At 42.0% G+C, this 14,674-nt stretch overlaps 1 protein-coding gene across 2 annotated transcripts in view; it reads left to right on the top strand.

The window, feature by feature from the left end:
- The window catches only part of troap (trophinin associated protein), a 53,959-nt gene extending 39,649 nt beyond the window's left edge, over positions 1-14,310 (top strand). Inside the window, exons 10-18 of one of the 2 annotated variants that reach the window (XM_060938451.1) lie at positions 1,352-1,400; positions 3,265-3,401; positions 3,500-3,551; positions 3,742-3,809; positions 3,900-3,998; positions 7,808-7,921; positions 8,019-8,319; positions 8,405-8,574; positions 13,604-14,310. In XM_060938451.1, coding sequence (XP_060794434.1) covers positions 1,352-1,400; positions 3,265-3,401; positions 3,500-3,551; positions 3,742-3,809; positions 3,900-3,998; positions 7,808-7,921; positions 8,019-8,319; positions 8,405-8,574; positions 13,604-13,678 — 1,065 coding nt within the window. In that variant the 3' untranslated portion in view covers positions 13,679-14,310. Of the gene's footprint in view, positions 1-1,351; positions 1,401-3,261; positions 3,402-3,499; positions 3,552-3,741; positions 3,810-3,899; positions 3,999-7,807; positions 7,922-8,018; positions 8,320-8,404; positions 8,575-13,603 lie in introns of both variants that reach the window. The other variant, XM_060938450.1, reaches the window with a different exon arrangement.
- The last annotated feature ends 364 nt before the right edge of the window (positions 14,311-14,674 follow it).

Genomic DNA, 14,674 nt, shown 5'->3' with positions numbered 1-14,674 from the left:
TTCAGTGATCTCTGATCATGGTCAGTCAGGATCTTTTTCCAGCCACATTTTTTTCCATGAAGATGATGATTCACCACTATCCTTCCAGGCTTTAAAGGAACAGTCCACCGTACTTCCATAATGAAATATGCTCTTATCTGAATTGAGACGAGCTGCTCCGTACCTATCCGAGCTTTGCGCGACCTCCCAGTCAGTCAGACGCAGTCAGACGCGCTGTCACTCCCGTTAGCAATGTAGCTAGGCTCAGCATGGCCAATGGTATTTTTTGGGGCTGTAGTTAGATGTGACCAAACTCTTCCGCGTTTTTCCTGTTTACATAGGTTTATATGACCAGTGATATGAAACAAGTTCAGTTACACAAATTGAAACGTAGCGATTTTCTATGCTATGGAAAGTCTGCACTATAATGACAGGCGTACTAACACCTTCTGCGCGCTTCGGCAGCGCATTGATACGGAGCTCAGATATCAATGCGCTGTCGAAGCGCGCAGAAGGTGTTAGTACGCCTGTCATTATAGTGCGGACTTTCCATAGCATAGAAAATCGCTACGTTTCAATTTGTGTAACTGAACTTGTTTCATATCACTGGTCATATAAACCTATGTAAACAGGAAAAACACGGAAGAGTTTGGTCACATCTAACTACAGCCCCAAAAAATACCATTGGCCATACTGAGCCTAGCTACATTGCTAACAGGAGTGACAGCGCGTCTGACTGCGTCTGACTGACTGGGAGGTCGCGCAAAGCTCGGACAGGTACGGAGCAGCTCGTCTCAATTCAGATAAGAGCATATTTCATTATGGAAGTACGGTGGACTGTTCCTTTAATAAAGCGTTGGACAGTTCTTAACCCAATTCCAGTCATTTTAGAAGTCTCCTCAGTTGTTTTCTTTGCTTAATCCAGGCTAATAATCTGACCTTCTGAAGCACAGTAACATCTATTCCATGAGCATGGGATACATCTTTGGACATGTTTGTTTAAAAAATGAGAAGCTACTCACTGCATCAGTTAGGGTTAAAAGAACTGTTGCCAGCTGAAACACATTAATCACTGCAGTAACTATCCAGTCAAAGGCTCTTCAGTATTTGCTCATTTAAATCCAAATGGTGAAAAAAAAAATCATTTTTTATTTTTTGGCCGGGCAGTGTATTTCACAAACGCGTCTGGATGGAATTTAGCAACTTCTGTTATAAGTGAGTTTAAGTGAAGAGTTTTTTTTCTCACTGCAGGAAATCATGTCATAATCCCACATTAAAGACAGATGAAAAAAGATGGCATGGTCCTTTCATGTGTTTTTATTTTGTGAGGTTTCTACAGAAAGTTTCACATGGTGTATTTTGTGTCCATTAGCCTCGGAGAGTACCTGTGAAGAAAGCTCCATCGGAAGCCTCGACAGCTGGTATGTTTTTGCTCTGAGAGCAAGTTCTGTTCTTTCTACAGTATTCCTGTTGAACATTCTCTTCACATCGTAAATGAAAAAGATATGACCGTTTTATCTGAAAGAGAAGGAATGGCAAAGATTACCGTATAGAGGCTTTGCACCGTCACGTGACCCGGTAGCAACAGTAACTATGCTGCTATGATAGGAGGCATGCTTGTAGGGCTTTATTCAGACGAGTTAGTTGTATGGGAAGGTTTTGCAGCATTTTCAAATCGTTCTGAACGAAACAAAGACATCAAATTTTTTTTCATTTACCAAAAGTAATTCATCATCAGAGCGTAAAAAAACTAGACAGATTTCTAAAGGTAGAAGACAAAAATGGCTTGTAAACATACAAAGTGCAGCGAGGTGCTCATTCTTATACTGTGAAGGGAACATGAGTGTAAAACTACGGTCACACTACAGCTCGTGATGCTTTGCAATGGATTATCAATGAAAATGAGGCATTTTGATGATGATGCATGGCGATAAATAGCCGAGATAAAAGTTGTGGTTGCACAGCAGATGAACACTTGACTGTCACGCCTTTGCACGCTCAGACCCAGTCATTATGGGAAACACCTGATGATGATTTGAGTGCAGTCAGCACACACATGTAAGGACACAGAGGCTTTGTGAAGTATTCTCATGATCACGGCCACATTTGTTTCTAACCGTGTTTATGGCTCTGCTTTCAGTTTTGTTTGTATTTTGTTTCTGTAAATCTCATGCCTGATAAACACTCTTCCTGCATGTAGACCCGTCTACTGTTGCATACCTGACAGAAGACTTCACAAAGACTCTGTGAAAACAGTGTCCTTATCTGTGCGTGCTGATTGCATTCAAATCAGTATCGGGTGTTTCCCATAATGACTGGATCCCACGCACAACGCGCACTGAAGGATCCACAAACGTAAATGTACTTTTTAAGTCTCGGCGAAGGTTGGGCTCTGCCGAGCCACTCATGTTCAGTTCTGTGTATAAGAATGAGCACCTCGCTGCAGTTCTGAAATTATTATTATTATTTTTTTTAATTCTTACCTTCGTGGAAATGAAGTGAGCATACCATCGGGTTTTTGACCGCTCTGTTTGACACGGAGTCCTGCCAAATGTTTGCGAGGCATTTTTTCACTTCTATGTTTTGAAATCTCTCTAGTTTTTCCCCTTGATGATGATGATGATGAATTACTTTTGTCTCATCTCATCTCATTATCTCTAGCCGCTTTATCCTGTTCTACAGGGTCGCAGGCAAGCTGGAGCCTATCCCAGCTGACTACGGGTGAAAGGCGGGGTACACCCTGGACAAGTCGCCAGGTCATCACAGGGCTGACACATAGACACAGACAACCATTCACACTCACATTCACACCTACGGTCAATTTAGAGTCACCAGTTAACCTAACCTGCATGTCTTTGGACTGTGGGGGAAACCGGAGCACCCGGAGGAAACCCACGCGGACACGGGGAGAACATGCAAACTCTGCACAGAAAGGCCCTCGCCGGCCACGGGGCTCGAACCTGGACCTTTTTGCTGTGAGGCGACAGCGCTAACCACTACACCACCGTGCTGCCTAATTACTTTTGTTATATTAAAAAATCTGAAGTCTTTGTTTCATTCAAAACGATTTGCACATCCAGAAACGCAGCAAAACCTTCCCATACTGAACAATAACAACTAAATCGTCTGAATGAAGCACTACAAGCTGCCTCCTGTCATGGCGGCGTAGTTACCGTTGCTATGGGGGTCACGTGACAGTGCAAAGCCTCTATAATCAAAATGGTCTAGTTCTGAATGTTTATTTAAAGATGACATCGGCATATACTGATATGTCTATTTTAGCAGGCGCTGTGTCGTTCTCCCCTGACCCATCAGCACTTCATAGTATCCTGCAAAATGAGGGTGTTAAAGTGGGCAGTTTTGGTGTAATGACCCCTAGAGTGTCTGTCTGCCCCTCAAGAAGAGACACCTCTATTTACACAGTGAGTCCATGATTTAAGGCTGTTGTTAATGTTATCAGTGGAGCAGCATTTCTGAATTAATTCTATCGATTTAAAACGAGTCACCTTGTCTGCTCTAGGCTCAGAGAGTACCAGTGAAGAAAGCTCGAGCTGAAGAGGAAGCACACACCGGTCAGGGTTTTTCTTCTGTCTGGAAGTGCACGCACTGTTTTAGTCACATTTCTGCTGATGTTCAGCCTGTTTGCTGATTAATATTTGATCCAAGAAAGAGCATATAAAAATGTTTCATTTGGTAGTTTGAAGCCTGACATTGATGATCAACACAAATGGCTATAATTTGAGGTATCCTCCTGTAATACAGGTGTCAGCCAAACTCCCATCAGGAAGTGGACGCCGCAGCGGGTTCCTGCCTCCCAGACCCACTCTGTGGTCAGTTCACATCATGGTTTGGTCCATTTTTGTTTTGCTCAAATAACTGTACAAGGCCTAATGTGCGTAATGTGTTTGTGAATGTTTTAGAGGAGACTAAACTCTACGCATAAACCACACCTCCTCAACATCTCCCCTGGATTTGGTGAAACACAAGCCCTCAGCACGGCCAGTTCCTCCCAGCAGGAAGTAAGAAATTAATAAACTTAACACTCTGAAAGACACGAGTAAGGAATAAAACATGATAGGATGTGCTGTTACAGGAAAATAATCAATCACAGTGATGTTTTGCAATTCAGCGTGAAAGGGATTTCATGTTATCGTCCCAAAGTTGATTAATTTTCCAGTAACAGCATGTCACAAAGTGTTTTACTCTTCGTATATCACAGCATTTTCCCAAGAATTACAATTTTTATGACAACACGTCATGTGTTTTTATCTGTTTATAGTTACATGAATGTAACATTGTGGAATGTTGTTGTTGTTGTTTTAATTTGTATTTGGAAAAGCACAAATCCCGCAGTGGTCATTTTACAGAACATCGACATTACTGCAAGGCATTTAAATAATTTACATCCAAAACAAAAACTCTGCAGTGTGTTTGATAGCCATTTCAGTGTCTGGCTCTTCCATTGGTTTTCTTTTCTAACAACAGGTTTAATTATTTACATCCATCCATTATCCGTAACCACTTATCCTGTGCAGGATTGCAGGCAAGCCAGACCCTATCCCAGCTGATTATGGGTGAGAGGCGGGGTACACCCTGGACAAGTCGCCAGGTCATCACAGGGCTGACACAGAGAGACAAACAAACCATTCACACACCTTCACATTCACACTTACGGTCAATTTAGAGCCACCATTTAGCCTAACCTGCATGTCTTTGGACTGTAGGGGAAACCGGAGCACCCGGAGGAAACCCACGTAGACATGGAGAGAACATGGGTAATTCTGCCCCAAATCACCAGATTTAGAAAAATGTTCGCCACTGACCATCTCAGATTTGCTTCATACTTTCTGGAAATATTGTCAGTGTGCCCAATAAATAGTGTACAAAATTTTAGGCTTGTACCTTCATTAGTTTCTGAGATTTCAGGGCTTAAAAAAAGGGGCTTGGCCCCAATTTCACTGTTGAAACGCGTGCTACAGAAAACGGACCTAACTTCCATAAGTCATTACTTTTAAACTATTCATACAAGATACATGAAATTTTCAAGGATTGTTCTTCAATGCCAGACGCCTTTAAATACTAAAATAGAAAGTTCACAGTTCAATATTTGCTAAGTTATGGCTTGCTGAAAATCATAAAAAAATGTCTTCTATCGTGCTTTGGAGCAAATTTGACGCCCCATATCTCCACATTAAAGCACACCAGATCTTTCAAATTTTCTTATTTATTACTCATGTTATAGTACTCTTTAGGCAATCAGGTATGTGTTCAAAAGAAATCAAATTTTCTGATTTATTAGGCTTTAAAAATTAAAAAGAAAATTTGCGCCTATAATTCAAATGCATATTACAAATGTATGACAAAGTCTACCATAAAAACAATTATACCTCTGGAAAGAGCTTGTTTTGATTAGCAAATGCACAAAATATGAAGTTGGTAACCTAAACCAAACTATAAATATTAAGGTATCAATTACAGCATGTTTTACGATAGACGGAAATGCTGTTTTAACCCATTGACGCCTGAAACGCCTGCAAAAAAACGTCTGCAAATGCCTAAGCCAGTTTTTAGAAAAGGTCCCCATCTGCCTGAGGGTTTCTGAAATAAAAATAATTAATTGAAAACGCCTATGAAAAATTCAATATCTCAGCCTCTGAAGCACATAAAGACATGAAATAAGTTGCATTTAAAATATAAAATTCTCTGCTTTTATTGGATCATGCTCATTCAGCATTAACACTAACACATTTTTATAAAAAAAAACAAATCTGGCATGCGTCTTGAAAATAATGACAAATCAGCAATGCTGCGTTATGCAGCAACCAGCATTTGGGGCAATGTTGCGTTATGCAACAACCGGCGCTAGGGGCAATGTTGCGCGACGCAGCATCCGGCGTCAATGGGTTAAGGCATATAATCTACTCGGATGCATCCAAAGATGCATAAAAACTGAAAAAACCACAAAATTCATGAGGATTTTTATCACTATCCCTTAGAAGCACATATTTGAGCCTCCATTTGACAGCCAGATACATCCCCAGCTGAAAAAGGTCATTTACTTCAGTGACGGATCAGCAGCCCAATACAAAAACTATAAAAATTTCACAAATCTAATAAAGCATGCAGATGATTTTGGACTTTTGGCAGGGGGATAAAAAGTGAGCTATTATGTAATAAAAATGGGGGGGGAAAGGGGAAGGAAGGGGGGAAAAAGAGGGGAAGTGGGGGTCGGGGTGTTTTTGTTCCCTAACAGTCTCACTCAGCGATTCTGAAAAATCAACTGAAGTCTAACCTTGTAGGTTTAATGTACTCAGGGGGTGACACAGCCGTGTAAGTGGTTAGCACTGTCGCCTCACAGCAAGAAGGTTCTGGGTTCGAGTCCAGCAGCCGGCGAGGGCCTTTCTGTGTGGAGTTTGCATGTTCTCCCCGTGTCTGCGTGGGTTTCCCCCGCAGTCCAAAGACATGCGGTTAGGTCAATATGGGACGGCCTTGGGCTGAGGTGCCCTTGAGCGAGGCACCGAACTCCCAACTGCTCCCCGGGCGCTGTTAGCATGGCTGCCCACTGCTCTGGGTATGTGTGTGTGTTCTTAGCTGTCATGTGTGTTCACTGCTTCAGATGGGTTAAATGCAGAGAGGAATTTCACAAGTGTGTGATGAATAAAGTTGTTGTTTTTCTTCTTCTTCTTATCCTACGTGTATTACGTCACTCTATCCAGTGGAGATTGAGCGCTGAATATGGTTTACGATATTGCATGATTGTCAAGACAACATGACATCACACATCAGAGATGTAAAACTTCCATGCTAGCAAGCGACTGTGACAATTTGTAAACAAACATGGCCTCCAGGTTTGCTTCGTTAAATACGGAAGATTTTGAGAGAATTTTGAAAGAGAAAGACGCGTTGAACACCAGAAAGGAATGTGTATGTATAAATAATAATAATAATGGCTTTTTCCGTGGTATATCAGATATATTCCATTCAGCTGCGCATCTTGTTTAGTATCATGCTAGCTGAATGGAATATATCTGATAGACCACCAAAAAAAGCCCGCCAATATTATTTAAATATGTCACTCAGATTCGCAATGTATTTCATATGAAAAATGTGAGTTTTTCAACACGAGAAGATAAATTTCATATCTTCAGGCCAACATGTGGTTTTCTTTTTATTATATCGACACATTCACAAACAAAATGTACCCAGATTTATCAAAACAATTCATCGATTTCCTAACGAGTGACATATAGAGAAATGTTACTCAATGTCCCGGATGTAATTCGTATAAAAAATAAAAAAAAAATAGGAGTGGCGTATTTCCCAGTAAAACACTCATGTCTATATCATTAAAAAAATAAATAAATATTACCGTACCAGTCAATACTGTGCTGTGTAAGCAGAGGGCTTCTGAGGCTGTATTGTAATCAGTAGATATCTGAAATGCTTGATGCAACAGCTGTAGTCAAAACATAATATTCATTCCTTGGTGTGCTGATGTCAGTCCCAGATGTTGTTATGGGAGCGATGTAGTGAGGAAACAGAAGGAGAAGGATCCATTACAGCTCTTGCATCATCACACATTTTGAATATCCACACGTTTCACTCCAGGCTCAGAAGCACTCATGTTTTAAAATCCATTTATGTGGACCATCTGCCAAACACTCCCTCTGTAACTATAGAATATAAACCTGTTTGTTTTGCAGCCATCAGAGCTGCTCTTCTGGAAAATTAATCAACTCCTCCTTCCCAGTCAGGGCCAAGAGTTGAACAGAGCTGTGTTATAAAGGGACATTAAACTTGTTAACACAGAAATGTGAATCTGTGGCAGGAGGAAGTGGTTCAGAGGTTATTTCAGGAAGAAGCAGAGCATGAAGGGAACGAGCAGATGGAGGACAGCGGAGACGAGGTTACTCCGGGTCAATCGCTGCAACATCACCAGTCTGTAAGACACAAAACCTTTCGGTTCTTGCTGTGTTTGTTGCAAGTCATGATCTATGTACTTTAGTCTTTCTGCCTATTGATGTTTTTGTTTCCCATAGGCTGAAGATAAATTAAAGCATGACAGTGAGACAGATGCAGAAACAAACCTCTGCCGTTCAGAAAAAGAGAAGATCCCAGCAGCGCAGCCATTCATCCAGGCACCGCACAGGCAGTCGGTCATTGTCTTTTCATCTGGTCCGAAGCTGCTGGCTCGGAATGGTACTCAGACTCCCTCGATTCAGGCGTCTCAGCCTGCAGCACAGCTACAGCCATGTGCAGACCAAACCAACAGATCACAGAGTGAACTGAACTCTGAGACAGGCAGACCAGTGACTCCTGGCAAGCTATGCAAGACAAAAGGTAAAGTTAGATCCAGTGAATTGAGTAGAATCAAGTATTTTGCGCTTTTGTGTGCTTGTGTAAGCATTTATGGGTTGTGCTGCAGCTTCTAGCCTCAGCTTGGCCGTGTGTACTCTGAGACGCCGCCTGCCGCCCCTGGAGGAGATGTTTCTCGATGAAGAATGTGCTATGTACACTTCCCGTCGGCAGTCATGGCCGAGTCAGCCCCGCTGCTTGAACCCCGTGGCCTCGACACTCCTCTTTCAGGACTCCACTGTGAGTTGCTGTCATTCTTACACAATAATGTCTGTAGTATTCGAGAGGCCAGGCACTTGGACTTGTGGGATAAGCTTAAAGATGTTTTCACCCCTTCACCCGAAGGACGTCATCAGTTCACCGGATTAGTGGCAAACTTTTTTCAAAGTTATCCCACAGTTTACTCACCTTGGTTTAAAGCTAATACTCAGGGTGAGGGTATACTGTACATGACGGCAGTATAAATGAGACACTGGTCAAAATTTGTAGATTTTTAAATACCTTTGAAATCACAGTTGAGCAAAATGAATGAAATGTTACATTTGGGCATTGGGTGACAGAGAGTGGATGTGCTGACCTGTTGGGTTTTTTTTAATGGTTTGTTTGGGGGTTTTATTATGATTATTATTTTTTTTAATACCCCATCTCTGAAGGGGGGGAGGGGCATGCTGGTTTACCTCTGTCTGTCCGTCCGTCCGTTTGTATTTCCGTCTGTCCGAAATACCCTTTTTCCCAGCAACCACAAATCATAGCCACTTGGTACCGAGCTTCAGCTTAGGGTTCTGTACCGTGTATACTGTTTTCAAGTCTGTCACACATCAACTTCCTGTTTACCGACTGAATGTATTTACGAAACATATAGGGTGGATTTACAAAATTTTCGTAACACTTTTCTGAGCAACTACAAATCACAACTGCTTGATATTTGGTACCGAGCTTCAGCTTGGGGTTCTATACCGTGTATACCGTTTTCAGGTATGTCACACATCAACTTCCTGTTTACCGACTGAATGTATTTACGAAACATATAGTGTGGATTTTGACGCTATTTCAAAATGACAGTTTACCAGGATGCTATTCGAAATCCCTGGGGAGAGACACTGCTCTTTACTTACTTGTTTGAGTTAATTATTTTGTGAAGTCAACATTCATAATAAGTGTCGAATTCCTTCGATTGCTTGCGTTCTGATATAAGCGAGAGCGGGGGGATACGTAAGTGAGCCGTAGCACACAGTTGACCTTGTTGCTTTTGGTATAGATCAGAGGTTGTCAAATAGTAGGCTGTCATCTGGATACAGGTTCAGCAAAATGCTTCGACAGACTAAACCAAGCATTTGAAAAAATTCAGGAGCAGTCAATGTATGAAAAAAATTTGTTTTTTAAATTTAAACCTGAACCATTGTGTAGATTCTGTCGTTTATCCTTATCTTGTCACAGCCAATCACATGCATTACTGTAACTTATTTATCTGAAGGTAAATGGAAGTGGTTCATACAATACTGTGCAAAAGTCTTAGGCACATGTAAAGAAATGCTGTCGACCAAAAATGGCTTAAAAATAATGAAATGAGATGTTTCAACATTATAAGCAGTAAGCCAGGCGGCACGGTGGTGTAGTGGTTAGCGCTGTCGCCTCACAGCAAGAAGGTCCGGGTTCGAGCCCCGTGGCCGGCGAGGGCCTTTCTGTGTGGAGTTTGCATGTTCTCCCTGTGTCTGTGTGGGTTTCCTCCGGGTGCTCTGGTTTCCCCCACAGTCCAAAGACATGCAGGTTAGGTTAACTGGTGACTCTAAATTGAGCGTAGGTGTGAATGTGAGTGTGAATGGTTGTCTGTGTCTATGTGTCAGCCCTGTGATGACCTGGCGACTTGTCCAGGGTGTACCCCGCCTTTCGCCCGTAGTCAGCTGGGATAGGCTCCAGCTTGCCCGCGACCCTGTAGAACAGGATAAAGCGGCTAGAGATAATGAGATGAATGAAAGTCAATATTTGGTGTGAGACGACCCTTTGCTTGAAAAACTAGAGACCTGTGCAGGTTTGTGCTCAGCCTTTTACGGTACGTCAATACCAGGATTCGAACCGACGTTGCAAAATCTGTTCCTGTCTTGGACAGCGCTCGAGATCACTCAGCCATAGAGGATTGCATCACAAGTTGAGGGTTACAGTGGTGCTTGAAATTTTCTATATTTCTGCATAAATAGGACCTAAAACAACATCAGATTTTCACACAAGTCCTAAAAGTAGACAAAGAGAACCCAGTTAAACAAATGAGACAAAAATATTATACTTGGTCATTTATTTATTAAGGAAAATGATCCAATCTGTGAGTGGCAAAAGTATGTGAACCTCTAGGATTAGCAGTTAATTTGAAGGTGAAATTAGAGTCAGGTGTTTTCAATCAATGGGATGACAATCAGGTGTGAGTGGGCACCCTGTTTTATTTAAAGAACAGGGATCTATCAAAGTCTGATCTTCACAACACATGTTTGTGGAAGTGTATCATGGCACGAACAAAGGAGATTTCTGAGGACCTCAGAAAAAGCGTTGTTGATGCTCATCAGGCTGGAAAAGGTTACAAAACCATCTCTAAAGACTTTGGACTCCACCAATCCACAGTCAGACAGATTGTGTACAAATGGAGGAAATTCAAGACCATTGTTACCCTCCCCAGGAATGGTCGACCAACAAAGATCACTCCAAGAGCAAGGCGTGTAATAGTCGGCGAGGTCACAAAGGACCCCAGGGTAACTTCAAAGCAACTGAAGGCCTCTCTCACATTGGCTAATGTTAATGTTCATGAGTCCACCATCAGGAGAACACTGAACAACAATGGTGTGCATGGCAGGGTTGCAAGGAGAAAGCCACTGCTCTCCAAAAAGAGCATTGCTGCTCGTTTGCTAAAGATCACGTGGACAAGCCAGAAGGCTATTGGAAAAATGTTTTGTGGACGGATGAGACCAAAATAGAACTTTTTGGTTTAAATGAGAAGCGTTATGTTTGGAGAAAGGAAAACGCTGCATTCCAGCATAAGAACCTTATCCCATCTGTGAAACATGGTGGTGGTAGTATCATGGTTTGGGTCTGTTTTGCTGCATCTGGGCCAGGACGGCTTGCCATCATTGATGGAGCAATGAATTCTGAATTATACCAGCAAATTCTAAAGGAAAATGTCAGGACATCTGTCCATGAACTGAATCTCAAGAGAAGGTGAGTCATGCAGCAAGACAACGACCCTAAGCACACAAGTCGTTCTACCAAAGAATGATTAAAGAAAAATAAAGTGAATGTTTTGGAATGGCCAAGTCAAAGTCCTGACCTTAATCCAATGGAAATGTTGTGGAAGGACCTGAAGCGAGCAGTTCATGTGAGGAAACCCACCAACATCCCAGAGTTGAAGCTGTTCTGTACGGAGGAATGGGCTAAAATTCCTCCAAGCCGGTGTGCAGGACTGATCAACAGTTACCGGAAACGTTTAGGTGCAGTTATTGCTGCACAAGGGGGTCACACCAGATACTGAAAGCAAAGGTTCACATACTTTTGCCACTCACAGATATGTAATATTGGATCATTTTCCTCAATAAATAAATGACCAAGTATAATATTTTTAAGAACTTGCATTCTTAAACACGCTCAAACTCGGTCAAACATACACATACTGACAGGTGCCTCTATAGGCTTCAGCCACATGCTGAGCCAAAAATAGTAGTCTCAGGTCCAGTGAGTGCAGTTTTATGCGGAAATGAGCTGTAGGTTTTACTGAGCATCTTACAGAACCAGCCACAGTTCTTCTGGACACTTTGACTCTCATATTCACGTCTTAATTTTGCACCAAAACCCAGTAGCCTTCATTATGTTTTCTTTTTTAATCTGAAAAATGGTCTCTTATGTAATATGCTACTCAGATACAAACTTTTTTTTTCCCCCTGTAACATTTAATTTTGTGCTGGAACGTGAATGTTTGGAACTCTAAAATGTTTTTGCACTAACTCGATAATGTAGAAGTCATAAAATAGAAATCTATAACAAAGTTTGTATGAAAAAAAATAAGGTGCCTAAGACTTTTGCATAGTACTGTGTATATGTGGGTGGCACGGTGGTGTAGTGGTTAGCGCTGTCGCCTCACACCAAGATGGTTCTGGGTTCGAGCCCGGCGGCCAACAGGGGCCTTTCTGTGTGGAGTTTGCATGTTCTCCCCGTGTCCGCATGGGTTTCCTCCGGGTGCTCCGGTTTCCCCCACAGTCCAAAGACATGCAGGTTAGGTTAACTGGTGACTCTAAATTGACCGTAGGTGTGCATGTGAGTGTGAATGGTTGTCTGTGTCTGTGTCTCAGCCCTGTGATGACCTGGCGACTTGTCCAGGGTGTACCCCGCCTTTCGCCCGTAGTCAGCTGGGATAGGCTCCAGCTTGCCCGCGACCCTGAACAGGATAAGTGGTAATGGATGGATATATATATGTGTGTGTGTGTGTGTGTGTGTGTCCATCCATCCATTATCTGTAGCCGCTTATCCTGTCCTACAGGGTCGCAGGCAAGCTGGAGCCTATCCCAGCTGACTACGGGCGAAAGGCGGGGTACACCCTGGACAATTCGCCAGGTCATCACAGGGCTGAGACACAGACAACCATTCACACTCACATTCACACCTACGGTCAATTTAGAGTCACCAGTTAACCTAACCTGCATGTCTTTGGACTGTGGGGGAAACCGGAGCACCTGGAGGAAACCCACGCGGACACGGGGAGAACATGCAAACTCCACACAGAAAGGCCCTCGTCAGCCGCTGGGCTCAAACCCAGGACCTTCTTGCTGTGTGGCGACCGTGCTAACCACTACACCACCGTGCCGCCCTGTGTGTATATGTGTGTGTGTGTGTGTGTGTGTGTGTGTGTGTGGATTAAAAATAAAATATCAATTTTCCCCTCTCTCTTGTCTGATTAGTGAAGTGACAAAAAAAAATTATGATGTAAACAGAACATTTGAAGATGTTTGGTCAGTGTGTGTATTCTCTGCTGTGTCGATGGTGCAAGTCAAAAGTTTGAGTATGATGCGCCAATGCAAACTAAAATTCAACATAACCATTAAAATTTTTTGTCTGATTTATTATCCAAGAACTAATCACTGATAGTTAAACATTAAAAGGGAATTGGCGAGTGGTGAGTAGCGTTAGTTGCTGATCTGGACCTTCATAAACTGTACTTGTATAGAGCATCATATACATCAACAATGACTGTTAGACTAATTAGTTTGCTTTCACTTTTCTGTGTCCCTCTCCACAGCGCTTTGTGCCCATTATCGTGACGTGTCTGAGCCCGAGTCCTGTTCCACACCGCTCCTCACCCATCAAAGCGTGAACACTGAACACAAGCATCTGATTATTTGTGTAGATTTCCTGCATCGTTAAAAGTGTCTCTCACTAAGTTTCACAGCCGTGACGTTGATCGCATTCCTCCAGTCTGAACTGTATGACTGCATGACGGTCTAGCTTGAGAAGAGACATCGGAGCATCTTCAAAATGACGAGACGAGTGAATCCGAGTCAGGGTCACTACAGACTGAACACATGACGCAAAACAGTCTGAACTCCAGTGTAATTCACAATTGTTTGTCAGACCATGTTTATCATTCGTGCTTTCCAGACTGTATTATTTTTATTTGTTTTTTTTTAAATACTCCTCAGATTCTGTTAGAATACACAGATACCACTAATTGTAGTTTCCTAACCTTATACACACTTCTGACTTAAGTAATTGGTTTTATGTCGTTTAACTGCATTTTTAAATGAACCATGCAAACTGGATTGTATTAATTATGTGTGTAACACTAAAGCTGTCAAGCTTTCAGTGCTCGTTCACTCACTGAGTGACTCGGGTCGTCGAGTATCGTCCCAAAAGGCAGATGGAAATTGTCGGTTGTTTCTTGTGGAAGCACATCTGCTTGTTTCAGAGTCTATATTTAATAATAAATGTATATCAAGGACTTCAGAATCAAGTTTTGGGGTTGTTTGTGGGTGTGAGATTTTTTTATATATTTTTTTTAATTAGTCCACTAGAACAGGATTTTGAGGAGAAATTGTATAATGCTAATTAGTCATGTCATTAAACATCTGTCAGTTATTCACTTTAGAAACTTAATGGTTTCCTGAGACTTGTAAGTTCATGAAATTTGAGTGAAAGAAGCATTGACGTTTGACGTTATTGCACTTCTTTGGCTAGGAGTAAAACTAATTTCCAGTCAAGGATAAGTAAGTACGTGGGTTTTTTTTTTTTTTTAATTGTGGATATTTTTTTTTTTTGGTTTGTTTTGGAGGGGTTATCTTAATGTTGTAGTTATTAAAGGCCTACAGTGGTG

This window comes from Neoarius graeffei, chromosome 13 (genome assembly GCF_027579695.1).
Source record: "Neoarius graeffei isolate fNeoGra1 chromosome 13, fNeoGra1.pri, whole genome shotgun sequence".
NCBI classification, from domain to species: Eukaryota; Metazoa; Chordata; class Actinopteri; order Siluriformes; family Ariidae; genus Neoarius; species Neoarius graeffei.
Note: the sequence above shows the minus strand (reverse complement) of the source record. Positions and strands in the feature narration are given on the sequence as shown.